This window comes from Furipterus horrens, unplaced genomic scaffold, assembly GCF_987537825.1.
Source record: "Furipterus horrens unplaced genomic scaffold, mFurHor1.1.pri manual_scaffold_3, whole genome shotgun sequence".
Taxonomy (NCBI): Eukaryota; Metazoa; Chordata; class Mammalia; order Chiroptera; family Furipteridae; genus Furipterus; species Furipterus horrens.
In genome coordinates, this window is record NW_028327173.1 from 7,310,171 (window position 1) to 7,324,438 (window position 14,268).

The 14,268-nt window shown below is 44.3% G+C and overlaps 1 protein-coding gene across 1 annotated transcript in view; it reads left to right on the forward strand.

Moving 5' to 3' along the window:
* VPS13D (vacuolar protein sorting 13 homolog D) overlaps positions 1 to 14,268 on the forward strand; it is a 235,897-nt gene that overhangs the window by 74,569 nt on the left and 147,060 nt on the right. The window contains exons 36-40 of the mRNA XM_090268616.1: positions 2,106 to 2,312; positions 3,467 to 3,556; positions 5,968 to 6,108; positions 8,307 to 8,429; positions 10,737 to 10,811. Of these exons, the coding sequence (XP_090124742.1) occupies positions 2,106 to 2,312; positions 3,467 to 3,556; positions 5,968 to 6,108; positions 8,307 to 8,429; positions 10,737 to 10,811 (636 nt within the window). The remainder of the gene's footprint in view (positions 1 to 2,105; positions 2,313 to 3,466; positions 3,557 to 5,967; positions 6,109 to 8,306; positions 8,430 to 10,736; positions 10,812 to 14,268) is intronic.

Below are 14,268 nucleotides of genomic sequence, written 5' to 3' on the forward strand. Positions count from 1 at the left end.
CGGCTCACTTATCGTGGCCTCACTGTATTGTGGGATTTTAAAAAATATTATATTTAATTATTTGTCGCGGATTTTTTGCTATATCGTGGGATTTTTGTGGTACTGCATATGTATGTTGTTAAAGTTACGTAGGTTTAAGAGTGTAGAATAAATGTAAGGGTCCTACTTCGCAGGGGCGTCTAGAACGTAAGAGATCGCGGGTATTACGTTCTAGACCCCCTGTGATAGGTGAAAATCCGCGAAGTAGGAACCTTACATTTATTTTAGTATTTATATATATGTTAAGGCTTTATAAACCCTTCCCACACACTTATAAACCGTTCCCAGTTCCTTATTAACCTTTCCCACTCCCTTATTAACCTTTTCCACACTTTCATAAACACTACTTATGTTCTTAAACATATTCTACACTCTTAAACCTACGTCACTTTAACAACATACGTATACAGTACCACAAAATCCCGTGATATAGAGAAAAATCCACAATAAATGATTAAATATAATATTTAAAAAAACCCCGCAATACGGTGAGGCCACAGTAAGTGAACTGCAATATAGAGGGACTGCTGTACTTAGTTTCAGCATCATCTTCTCATGTCATTGAAATGATCTGTAAACATTGATTTTTGAACTAAGAATATATTATTATTTATTTCGCCATTTTCAGTTGCCTTTTATTCTTTCAATATTATACATTATTCTGTAGTAAACATTTCTTAGTATAAACTTTTGTCTACATCTTTTAAGTATCTCCTTGGTAGGGAGTCTTAATATTATAAATACCAGATCAAAGGGTATAGACATTTTTTGGCTCTTTACTTGAATTGACTGATCTAGAAAGATTGTACCAGGTTATACTTTGACTATGTGTGAGCATGCTGGTTTCACTGCATAATTGTTTTCATTAATTGACATCTTTTTCTCTCTGAAAACAGTGAAGGTGGGCCTAGTTATCTTTTGATCCTTGGTTCTATTTTTACATCATTGCTTTTTAGTTTAATTAACTTTATACCCCCTTAATGTTTGCATTTGCTATTGTTTTTTTTAACTCTTTAACAATTTAAACATTTTTTAAAGTTTCTAAGAGGCTTTGGGATTCTTCTTATTTTTTATTTCTTTAGTATCCAAGGTTTAGTTCCATTAAAAATAAAGGTGATAATAGCAACAGATGTTTTTAGAGCCATGTTTTATGGCAGAGTCGGCCCTGAGCCCTTCACACGCCCTCATTTGTTCCCTCCTCCTGTCAGTCCTGTGATTGTGTCCTGTCGGGCACAGAGAAATCATGTACCTGGCCTAAGAGCCAACGTCTAGTTCAGTGCCAGGTTCAGGAGCCAGGCCACCTTTCTCCAGAGCCCGTGCCCTTAACCGCTTCCCACTGGCCCACGCGCTGGCCTCTGGTGACTTATAACCATGGGGGCGGCCTTGGTTTTCTCTTTCCTCTTCTCTTTCCTTCCCTTCCCTTCCCTCCGCTTTCCTTCTCTTTCCTTCCCTTCCCCCTCCCCTTGCCCCTCCGCTTCCCTTTTCTTCCATTTTTTTGTTTCCTTCCCTCCCTTTTTTGGCTTTAGCAATCCGGCTGTGTTCAGGGAGCTGTCATTTAACAGTTGTATATTACACACTAGCAATTCTCTTTGCCGTCTGTTCTCAAGGAATCTGTGGGTGAGAAGACCAAGTATGTGCAAAGTATAAGACTTCTGAGAACAGTGACAAAGTCACATATCAGCATGTGAAAAACTACACAGTGAAGATTAAGTACTTGAATACCAAGTGGCACCCTTTTGGGTCCCCTTTTTCTCTCCTCTCCTCTCCTTCAACGGATGTCATAGTAGAGGCAGGATGGCTTTCTGGAGGCATTTTGAGCCAGAACATAAAAGGTGTAGTAAATTAAGCGGAAATGGTGCAACAAAGAGGGCCTTGTTATTTGCTTAAAAGCAGAATTCCTCTTATTATGCTGTTTTTTCTTTCTTTTTTATGTCTAAGAATACATCTGGATCAAGGTTCTCTTGGGCTGTCCAGTAGGTCCCTATATGCTTTTTCTGTTTCCTCTGTGAGTTGCTTGAGTTGCTGTGGGAACTGGTTGAACCGATCACCTTTTAATTTCTTTGAAGGCCAATTGAAAAAGGCAGCAAGTTGGTTGTTTAAGAATGCCGACCCTCTGAAGTCTCTTTCCCTGGCCTCTAAGAGCCGAGAGAGCCAGGGGACCATGCCAGCCCAGATGATCTCGGGCGTGGAGATTAAAGCCGAGAGCGTGTGCATCTGCTTCATCGATGACTGCATGGACTGTGACGTGCCTCTCGCCGAGCTCACCTTTTCCCGTGAGTGTTTGCCTGACACGCAGTGACTGCTGAGTTATGTGGGGCTTCTTTGTGTTACTCACGCTCTCCTCTACTTAGTAGGATGGAGGAATATTTAGATGATTTTCCATAGTTTTTCATTATTTGTATTTGAAAGAAGTGCGTATTTATTTGCCATATGTGGCCTTCTGCCTGTAGCTGGGGAGCAATTGTAATTGTCATTGACAAAATTTCTGTTATATTAACAGCTCTAGTTCAGTAATTCCAGACCTCTCCATCTTGTTTACCTTTCTATGCACGTGGATATTGTAGTGATTGTAGTGTTGTTAAAGGCCTTTAAAATATAAGCTCAGAAAAGAATGCTTCTACTCTGAATACCTTTTGAAAATAAAAGAAACCCAGTCTTATTAGGAAGCTCACCTGAGAGTGCCCCCCACGGGGCAGGGAAGAGGTGAAGCCACTGCCGGAGAGGCCTCTGCGGTGGGGCTGCGCGGCTGCCGTTACCCCAGGCTGCTGAGCAGAGTCAGGAGCAGCTCCCTGCTGGGTTTGCGTTTAACTTCCCATTGTTCTGATCTCGCTGGCCTCTGTTCCCTTCAAAGAAAATTGGTTCTAGGGATTTAATTTGACCTTTTCCACGTTGTAGAGGTTTTCCTTTCCCTGTGCTCCTGGGCACTACAAGGACCATGTGATTCAAACTAGCTACTGGAGTTTGCACTGTTTCCATTAGTATTTTTCTGCAGAACACCATTATTTCTTATTTTCCATGGGGATCTTAAAAATTTGAGCTGATGTTTATCAGTACGTGACCACTCTGATCACTGTGCCTTCCTTTAAGATCCTCAGGTAGAAATACGGTTTTGATGGCCCCACAGGCTTCCGATGCACCTGGATGCTGGGGCTGGGGCTGCCGGGGGACAAAGGAGGCATCTGCACAACATTTAAAGGGGTGCCCCCCCAACTCAGTAATTACGAAGTAATGTTTTAATGCAATATTTTATAAATTGGAAATTATGCAAAGAAATCCATGGTGAAGAACATACCACATTTTTGTGTGCTTTCTCATGAGATCATCAGTATTCGCGGTAACTAACATCTCCCCAATGGGCTTTGTCTGCACGAGGAAATTTTGGTTGTCCCCCGCCCTGGTGCTGCAGTAAGGTCTGCTCTCATTGCAGGTCTGAATTTTCTTCAGCACATAAGAACGAGCCCTGAAGGCTACGCCCACTTCACCCTTTCTGGAGATTATTATAACCGTGCTCTGTCAGGTCGGTTTCAGCATATATTATTGTGGGATTTAAAAAATAACACAAATATTTGCCTGGGCCTGTTTCTACATAAATTTTACATGAGGGCGTGGGGGTGGGGCCCGGCAGGGAAAGATTAAAAACAAGTGACTGCATAAGCACCAGAGGTGGAGATTTTCCCTTTTTCTAAAAGCATATCTGATGTGTTTCAGCTGAATTATTTAAAAAGACATTTGATAGTTAATTCCTTTTGATCCTGCAGTTTGGCTTATTTTAGAACACAGAATTGCTCAAAGTGAAGGCTCAGTTGGCTGGCTCTGATAGTAGCTACATTTCAAGGGAGATTGATAGCCATAATCATTTTAAATTTCAAGCCTTCTCACTCCCTCCTACACTTGTTTGTTCTATTAGAAGAGCACTGAGTCGTGATAATGTATAATCTGCCATGCCTACTCCCTACAGTGAAACACAGTTAATCAGACCAAGCTCTTCTTCGGGAGACAGAAAACCTGCCCATGCCGCAGGGCATGTTAGGTTTCTTTCCTCGCAGTGGAGAGACCAAGATAAGGGCTTACACAGACTGACATTCAGGAGCCATCTGTACCAGGGCTGAGCAGTGTGAGCTCCATGTTTGCGTAACCAGTTTCCTCACCACAATGGGACAGGGAAGGGGAAAGGGAAGGGAAGGGAAGGGAAAGGGGAGGGAAGGAAGGCACACATTCTTTGCCTTCAGAGAGTGTTCAGTAGCTGCGGACAAAGGAAACAGAGCAGAGCCGTGCAGGCTGAGTTAGGACCCCCAGTGAGCGCTCCCTTTGATTTCCTGGGAAACGGCCTCGGTTTGTTGTGGTGCTGCTGGTCGCCCTCCAGTGCGTCTCATTTAATTTTTTATGTTAGTTCATGTTTTCCCTCTCTGTTCTGGCTTCACTCAGAGGTAACAATCCTGTTTCCTGATAGTTCAAGTTGTTTAACTTCAGAATAATGGCCACAGCCTTGCTGCTTAAGAGACACTCTTACAGGGCATGTGGTAGCTGTTCTTCTGAGAATCTTTTGTTTTCTCAGCAAATATTTCTTACTTTTAAAGTTGTGTGATATGAACACAGTCAGTTAACTAAATGTTAGTGTACCTACTTTATGCTGCATATTGGAATGGATTTCCATTCATAAATCAGCTCACTATGGCTGATTGAGTATGTTTAGAAAACGGTTACAATTTAACTGGCCTTGAAAAGTATCACATGAGATACAATTTTTCTCACCCAACATACTGGCAAAAATTCAATGTGACACTACTAAGTATTGGTGACGACATGAGCCATAGAACTCTTATTTCCCGCTATTAGAATTGTAAATGGGGACACCTGCTTTGGGAAATAGTTTGACAGGACCTAGTAAAGTTGAGGGTAAGCTTACCCAGCAAGCCAGGATCATGCTTCTCCTAGGCTGGTGCTCAGAGAACCTCTTGCCGGTGTGTCCTAGGAAATGAACACAAATCGGCTACAGCCATGAAACAGGGACCCCTGACTGTCCCTCAGCAGTAGAATGGATAGATTATGGTGTATTCCTAAGTGGATTACAACCCAGTGGTGAAATCAAATGTCCCGCAGCTCCATGGCAGCAATATGACCGAATTTCAAAGACATGGTGTTGAGAAAAATAGAAACTTGCAAAAGAATACATGCAGTTGGGTTCTCTTTATGTAAAGATCGCCAACAGAACAAACTAATCAATTTGTTCTTAAGAATTGCGTACGTGTGTGGTAAAACTATAAAGAAGAGCAAGGAAACAATTAGAAATCCCATCCCCTGGTTCCCAGCAGGTGGACGGGAGAGGCTGGGGGTGGGGGGGAGCGGCACTTGGGCCTCGAAGGCGCTTGTGCCTTTCTAGTTCTGAAAGCTGAGTGGTGAGTAGGTACGTGGGCTTTGCAGTAATTTTATTCTTGAAACTACATATACATGTTTTTATATGCCTTTTGTACATATGACATTTTAAGTTTAAAAATCTGAACAAGTTCATGAATTTCCACGTATATATTTATTTAACCAGTGGATTCATGATGTGAGCAGGAGAATCAAATTTAATAGTTACGTCAGCCACTGATACTACTTTTCCATCCTGAGTCAGAGACTCCTTTTTCATCCTGAGAGGATCAAAAACAGGTTCTGCCTGCTCTCTAAGGGAGGAGGGCTCATCTCCTCCCACCCCTGGGAGACCATGGTTGGGGTACAGATATGCTTTTCTTCTTCCATCCCCTCGAGAGCACAGACATCTGTAGGGTGACCTGCAGCTAAAGGTGGTGCTTTCCTTGTGAAACCAAATTGGAGATAGAAAGCTGTTATGCTATAGTCTGTCCTTGCTGAGCATTTGTGAACAGTGTTCCCCTATAAACTCATGGTATCTGCTGAACAGATGTCTTATTTCCTGTGTTCTTTTAGGCTGGGAGCCATTTATTGAGCCCTGGCCGTGCACTGTATCCTGGCAACAACAGGCCGCTAGCCGTCTCCATCCTCCTCGACTGAAGCTGGAAGCCAAGGCCAAAACCCGTCTGGACATCAATATCACTTCAGTGCTGATGGGTGAGTGGAGAGCCGTCCTTAGGAGATCGGAAAGTTTCTGTGCACAAGTCCCAGGTCTGGAAGACGATTCGTCCTGGTTTAGCAAATGCTGGGGCCCATACAGCACACCACCTAGGCATCATGGCAGCTTTCCTGGGAAACCCTAACCTGGCCTCAGGGGTCTTCTCAACCCAGTGCTCCAGGGCTGGCATCCCAAATCAGTGCTGTCAGAACTCACGCAAGAGCCTGGCCTGCTTGGGACACAGAAGTGTCCGTGATGAGCTTCCTCCCCATCATGCTGGGTCGCTGTGGTTTAGAAGTGGCTTTAGGTTCACTTCGCTCAGGCAGTTCACTGAAAAATTATTAAAAGGTGTAATTTTTACCATGTCTTTGTAGCAGGATAAGACTGTTTCCCATCAATTATTATGTTGACCTAACTCTGAAAAATTATTTTGTTAAAGGGTTGCCAAGCTAATGGTGTATGTTCTGAAAGTCTCTTTCCAACATGGAAATGTACATTCCTGGATTCGATGTAGTGAGTCAGAACCGCTCCAGGCTTCTGTTTATATCGTCTAAAGGAAGAGTAACATTGTTTTACTTACAGCTCACACTCACTTTTGGAATTACTGATCAAATGATCTGATTTTGGTGATACCATAGTTATCTCTGAGTGATAGCTCATACTGTTGCAAATGTGTACACTTTCTTCATGTCTGTGTTGGATTGAAGCTCTCAGAACATCCACGGTTCTATGTCAGTAAGATGGAGAGAATGGGTAGGAAATAAGACCACAAGTGTATCCATTTCCGAATTTTAAAACCGTTGTTTTACATGATCAGCTTTGCCTGGATATTAATATTACCTATGTAATAGTAAATTGGTCTCATGATCCTTCTATACTCTATTATTTTGACTGCTGTGTTATTATATAATCTGTTCATCTGGAGATTTTGATAAAAGTTTGGGGTAGTCTTTGAAAAGCTACAATGAACAAGAGGGCTTGCCTCAAACAAAAGAGTTCATTGATATTTCTGCTGAGCATATATCTATTTTATTGAAAAGTATCTTCCAAAAGATGTTCTTGTCAGTAGTAAAAATGTTTATTTATTTTAAAAGATTTTATTTATTTAATTTGTAGAGAGAGGAGAAGGGAGAAAGAGAGGGAGAGAAACATCAGAGTGTGGTTGCGTTTTGCATCCCCAACTGGGGAACTGTCCCCACAACCCAGGCGTGTGCCATGACTGGGAATTGAACCAGCGACCCTTTGATTCGCAGGCCGGCGCTCAGTCCACTGAGGCACACCAGCCAGGGCTAAAGCTGTTCATTTAAAATTTTCATTTTCTTATTCCTAATACTGTGCTAAAGCCCAGAAACATTGCTGTGACCTCTTAGTGTTTAAATAAGTCTCATTTATGTAGCCAAATATTGAAACTGAAAACTAGAAACCAATAATTCTTGTTTTAAAAAATACAATGCTTAATTAGTAAAAAAGGTCTTTATCTGGGTGTGGCACATTGTAAGTATTTTGTTAACCTGCTCTCCCACTTGTAATCCTCTCAAACAAGTAAAAACCAGGCTGGAAAATTGTCAGCTGGATTTCAGCCTTGAATTTGGTGGTTCTTTAACAGCCTGATTGGTCTTTTTGTCTCTACACACTGTCCTCTTAGCGTGGGATCCCACCCTCTACACACTCTGTCATTCTCTTTTGTACACTTCTTTGCTAGGCCCCTACCCCAATATGTTGTGCCCAGGTCACACCAGAGCATCTCATGTTCCCTGAATGTGCCATGTACTTCGTCTTGAAGGCTTTGCGTACGCTATTCTCTCTGGCTGGACCCCTAACCCCGCTGGGAAGCTGTGATCTACTCATTCTCTAAGGCCCACGCCAAAGGTTCCCCTACTGAGAGTCCCGTGTGTGCTCCTCCGCTTCTGCCAAAGCAAAATAAATCTTCCCCTGTTCTATGCTCCCATGGAATTCCATTTTCATCTTGGTCGTGGCTCCCCTCACATGGTGGTATCGTTTCTGTCCTGGGGGTTGTTGTGTTAATGTTAATTTCTTCTAGAGGAGTGCCAGGTTCTCTCGGGGACAGGCGGGCTCGGGATCGAGTGCATTGCCTAGCAGGTTCAGTGACAGCTTTTTTGCTGAGTTGACATTATCTGTCTTGAACCTTCAATATTTTCTGCTTCTGTTCTTACTGTCTTTGGGGAATTTTTTCCAGACCAGTATGTAAGTACCAAGGAATCATGGATGGCCGATTACTGTAAGCAGGACAAGGAAGCAGACTCGGCTATGTCAGAAGACTGGATGGGCTCTTCAGTGGATCCTCCGTGCTTTGGACAAAGTAAGATTTTCCTCTACTGATGTCTGACTAGATTGCCATGGACCCACAGAGCCTCATTTCATTGAGAAATCAACAGTCATTTTCTATGGAAAAACCAACGGGACATTCTGACAGTCTTCTGTAGTTCTGTTTTAGGCTTTGTGAGATACATTTTTCTGGCACAAATTACTCAGCTTTTAATATGAGCTCAGTGAACAGTTACCTTTGTGGGAGAGAAAGGATCTGCAATATACAAATTCCTGAATTCTGGTAGCTTTGCACATGAGCTGGTGCACCTGAAAGTACATCGAGATCAGCCATTGCTCAGTGTGTTTTACTTGGCCAAATAGTCCTGTAGACTGAACTTTTTGACTGGATTTTTAAAAACATCTTTTCAGTCTTCTCAAGATTGGGTATATATTCTTGAAAAGAGGAAGGGAAGGATATCCCATGTGGAAAAAATTGTCAGAAGGGGCAGCCCTGTGTTGTTCACAAAGTACAAACGAATTGAATACGCAGCCTCTTGAAGAAAGAGGAGTCAGTTTGTTCTCTGTTAACGACGTTTTCTTTCCTTAATGCTTCGCCGTGGAGCTCTGATTTCTTCAGAGCTGGGGAGTTCGTGAGGGCCAACTGCATGGTTCTTAGTTGTTCCACAAGCCATTGTCATTCAAATTCAGCTCAGCCCCAGCTCTTTCAGTGTGGTTTCTTTGGGGAGGCTTGGCTGGACTTCACATAGCTCATGAATACTTAAATATTCCATCTGGTCTGCAAACGTGTCACGGGAAGATGGATTTTCATAGCGTATGAAGTATTTGAACTGGTTCATCTCTCCTCAGGGTGTATAAATGGACTTTCTATCTGCCTTGTACTGTAGAAGGAGGGTCAAGGAAATGTCAGCTGCGCTTGCTCTCTGGGCTCCCGGGCTGTCGCTTTGAGTTCCAAGGTCATTGCTTAGGAGCCAGGCTTTTCAGATATCATCAGCTTCAATTTCGGCTCCTCCTCTATAACCTGCCCAATTTGTGTGTCAAGAGAATGTAACATAGAATTCTGCCCAGAAGACTCTCAATAATCTTTACAGTATGTTATGTGTCTTAGGGAGTGTGTGTTTCTGAAAGCATTCATCCAAGGGAACCTTACACCCAGGGGCTGCACAAACCCTTAGGAAGGCCTAAACGCCAGGATTCTCATGAGAGGTCTTCTTCCGTCCCTCTCCTCCCCTGCCCTTAAAAAAAATCTCTCCTCTTTCTTTAAAGTCAATAAGCTGCCTTATTTATATTAAATGCCTCTACTAAATTAAAGCTGGTTTTATTTACTTAGATTTTTATAGTTACTTAGGCATGTGAAGGTGTAATATTTCTTCTTAATTAGACATAACTGAATATATCTAAATTTCCAAACCTCTTTTGTTATTAGAAGTTCCTGGGGGGAAGTAAATCAGATGGGATTGTATTCTTTTAACAGACCTGCTAAAATAATTGTTGGGCATTTGTTTTGAAAGTCAGTTGTTGAACTGACCACAGACTTTCAGGGCTTATTCATGAATATTTAGTCATTACCTGCCCACCCCCCCAGCCCCTCAATTTGTACATTTTATACAAGGGCAGCTTCAGTGGGAGCCCTTGGAATAGAGTCTCTTAATATGAAATTCAGCCTAAGGGAGCTGCTGATTTCTCACTATTTCTTTAGCAGGGGAAAGAAAATAACAGCTTTATTTTTGACATAATTGTTGGCTTTGTTCAGTAAGAGCTGAGACTCTGCAGGTAAACCTGAATGTCATGGCACCTTATAGAACTGACTAGTATTGTATGCCAATGACATTGCGTGGAAATAGAAATAGTCTAAAAACTTCCATGTTTAATTTATGATATAACTGTACTACGAGATACTCCTTAGTAAAGACAGTTGAAATGGGAACACAGACTGCATTTCCAAGTGGGACGGAGCAGCTCCCACTCAAATCTGTGCTCATTGGTGTTGGTGACTTTCCTATGACATTTAAGAACATTCATGCTTTAAATTGAAAATCCTCAAAAGGCTTGTCATTCTTCTCAAAAGAATGTTGAATACATTTTCTTTCCCCAATTGAGAAAAAAAGGAGCATGCTTCTTCGATACGGCCTCCATAATTAAAAAGCTGGGGTGAAAACTGTCCCGCTCACTCTGCCGATTACCCTTTCAGCTCTTGGTAATCACGAGGGAAATGATGCTATAATTGCATGACGCTTGCTGTTTCTCTGATGAACTCTGTTTGCGCTTATGCTCTGGAGGTGAGTCTTCTTATTCACTGTGTTTATTCTCTCTCTCTAACTTTGTCTCTTCTGTCTACCAGGCCTCCCCCTTGTCTACCTTAGAACTAGGAGCACAGCCAGTCTGACTAACCTAGAGCACCAGATCTATGCTAGAGGTACAGTACAGCCACGGAAGGGCTCGCCTCGTTCTCCTGTTTTAAGAACTGCTTTCTACATCAACTTTCTGTGAATGGGAGCTGAGTGGGGGCATACCCAGTTTTGAGTGCTGTGATTTAGTAGCGGGAAAGAGGTTTCCAGCTAAGGAACTGAGTGACACTTCTTATCAGAAGGAAGTGACGTCCCAATTCATATCCCTCCTCCTGCATTTGCCTTAACCCCTCGGTGGAAATGGTGTCAGTGCCAGTGTGTGATGCGGAGATGTCCCGTGTCAGGTGATTTCTCTTACTGAAAAGCAAGTAAATGGCTCACAACCCGCCTCGGTAACCCGGCGTGTACTTATGGCGCACTCGGTGAACGTTTACCTAGTAATGCAAGGGGCTCTGGGGAGCAGGAACCCTGCGATCGGGAACAGAGCCAAGCAAGCATCTGCCTTAGATGCAAACCTTAACTCCTTTCGCGATGACTCAGGGTGCTTAGGAGATAGAAAAGAAAATGTCCCTTACTTCTATCTCTGACTCTTTAAGGTTCCCTGAGAATTTGACTGGGCAGTAGATACAGAAAACGCCAAAACATCCAGGAACCGGAATCCCAGGATACGTGTGTCTTCATTTGTTCGGCATGCATGTAATTGGAGTGGCCTATGTGTACCTGGCTAACAGCAGGCTTGCCTGGGCCGTGACATCTTTTGTTAAAAAAATGGCCATTTGAGCTTCCTAACCAGGAGTTCAGAACAGGGCTATTACTACACTGGACAGTACTCTGGGTTGTTTTTCTGGAAGGTTCTACCGAGGTGGGTGTTTAGGGGCTTGGCTCCCAAAGAAAGCCCGTGACTGAATCTTCATTTATTCAAGGATTTATACCCTATGCTTTTCTATGTCTGATATTTAACCTTTCAGGCGAAGCAGTGTTATTCCTCTTTAGCTGATGAGGACGGAGAGCCACGGAGAGGCTAAGGGGCTGGCCTGCATTCACATGACTAGCTAGTAGCAGGCCTGGGACGTTAATCTATTTCTGATGAGTTACAAAGCAAGTCCTTTCTGACCGAGTAAGCTGCTTATATAGCATGAAAGCCTACACTGTTTATAATGGCCAAATTGCTCTGTGAAACAAGCCCAAAGGGGTAGAAATTTCCTCAGCTGGAGCTATTTGAAGCTGAAGTTGGACGTGAGGAGCTTCAGGTTCTCTGAGCCCCTGAAGAAATGAGGTCTGGTCGTTGGAGGCAGATTTCTTGAGGCCACCAGGGAACACTGTTCTCTTTGATGGACTTGGGAATTTTGTTTCTGGTGCTGTGCCAAAGGCAAATCCATAGTTGATTCGGACCTCTAGTCCAGGAGATGTCAGATTTGTCCCCTGGTGCTGGCGTTGGACTTGCGAGCACTCCATGTATTTTTATTATCGGAGAAGTCATTTGCTGAAGTCTGCGCTGGTATGTGTAATCAAAACAAGAAGCTTGGGGACCTACGCAGTGTGCCTTCCCAGGCTATTTAATTCCAGAGTAATATACTTGTGAATATCTTTATATGGATTCCTAGCACTTTATTCTGTATTACAGTGTGATCAAAGCCATTTGCCACCTGTTCTTTTTAAATCTAATTTGCAAATGGAAACTTGCAGTCTGGCTCGCAGCAGGAGATGAAAGCACAGCTGGCTGCCTTTCCTCCGGGCCCTTTATCTCCCGGAACAGAGCGGCTCTCTCCCTGCGCTTGCGGAGCGGAGCGGAGGTGCCTCTCAAGGCGCCGCAGCGAGCGCTGTTCACCCCGCAGACGGCCCTTAGACGGCTCGCTCCCCGCTGCGCGCCAGCAGCCTCCCAGCCGCTCCGCAGTTTTCTGCCTGATGAACGTCATTGTGTGTTTTTAAGCAAACCTTGGGAACTAAGTGAGGGCGTTGGAGGAGAAATGGGTATGTTGTAGGCAGAGCTGACCTTTGGAAGCGTTTGGGGTGCCGCTAAAGACCAGGCACGGAATTGCGGGAGCACAGTTCATTCGTTAGCGTGGTAGCGTCTCCCAGACTTCCCCGAGCCGTCGTGGTTACCGAAGCGGAAGTTGCCTTAGCCCGCGAGTGCTTGTTGTGCCGTGTTTCTGGTACTAACGTCTGCGGGCCTCAGAGGCGAGGAAGGGAAGCGCTTGCTTTTTAAAGGCTGGGATGTGAGCCCCAAAATACGGAGCAGTTACGAATTTTCACGTCGTCCCTGTGCGGGGCGGTGCTGGCCTTCTCTAGCTGCCCCCGTCTGGGTGTGCCGCCGAAGTGAGCGCATTTACACACTGGAGCACGACTCGGTCGTCAAGAAGAAGAAGAACCTTACCCTTTGTGACAGCGTGGATGGGCCTGCGGAACATTATGCTGAGTGAAACAGGCCAGTCAGAGAGCGACAAGTACCATATGGTCTCACTCCTGTGTGGAGTCTAATGAACAAAATGAGCTAACAAGCAAAACAGAGACAGGCTCACAGATGGAGAGCCGGGTGGGGTTAGGGGGCGGAGGGACTGAGCAAAATGGGAAAAAGACTCGTGGACACGACAACAGTGGGGTGACTGCTGGGGGGAGGGGGGCATGAAGGGCTAAATGGTAATGAAAGAATAGAATAAAAAATTCAAGTTGAGTTTAAAAAAGCCAACTTGCATGAGTAGAAGTAAATAGTGAATTTTAAAAAGGCCGCGCCTTCTGCGGCAGGGGGCGGAGGCAGGGCCCGTTGCAGCCCGCCTGCGTGTCCTGCTGGCGGGGAGCGTGGGCCCGGGAGAAGAACTTCACTTTGCTGTAGCGTTCTCGGCCGGCCGTCGCAGTCACCTGCGGGTGTCATTTTCTGCACAGCTGCAGGGCGTTTGGGTCCCGGTCTTGCTCAGGCTGTCTTTGGGCTTTCAAGCGGGTGCCTAGTGTGCCCCTTTGGTTGCCAGTGTGAGTGTGGCATCAGCACAGTGGCCTGGGGACCCCAGCGCAGGGTCGCTGCTGCCTTGGTGGTCCCTGCTGCCCCCTCCTCTGTCCTCTCTGTGTGGCGCCAGAGCCCCTGCGCGGGCAGGTGGCCCGAGGCGGCCGGCTGGGCTCTGGATGGCCTTCGTCGGCTTTTTCTGGCCATGTGGTCTCTTACTTCTCTGATTTTTTTTTTTTTATAGTGTTTATTGTTAGGCCAACTTTTTCTAGAACTTGGTTATTTATAGTCTTGTTGATCAGTGTTTCTTTATAGTTTCCCTCATTAGAAGCTATTTTGTGTATTTTATGCTCCTTTTGCAGTCTCCATAGTGCCTACCTCACAGCACATGGTGGTGGTACCTGTGTAAAATGGGGAGCTACAGTTTTCATTTTAAAAGCCTTTGGGATAGTATATTTCTGATCTGCTAGGGAGAAAAGAGCCCCAACTGTTAGTATAAGGGAATAGCAGAGAATGTTTTTATTTTGTTATAACACAAATAATACAACTGCAGTGTAACTTTTACCTACGGGGAGGCTTTGTTCAACTAC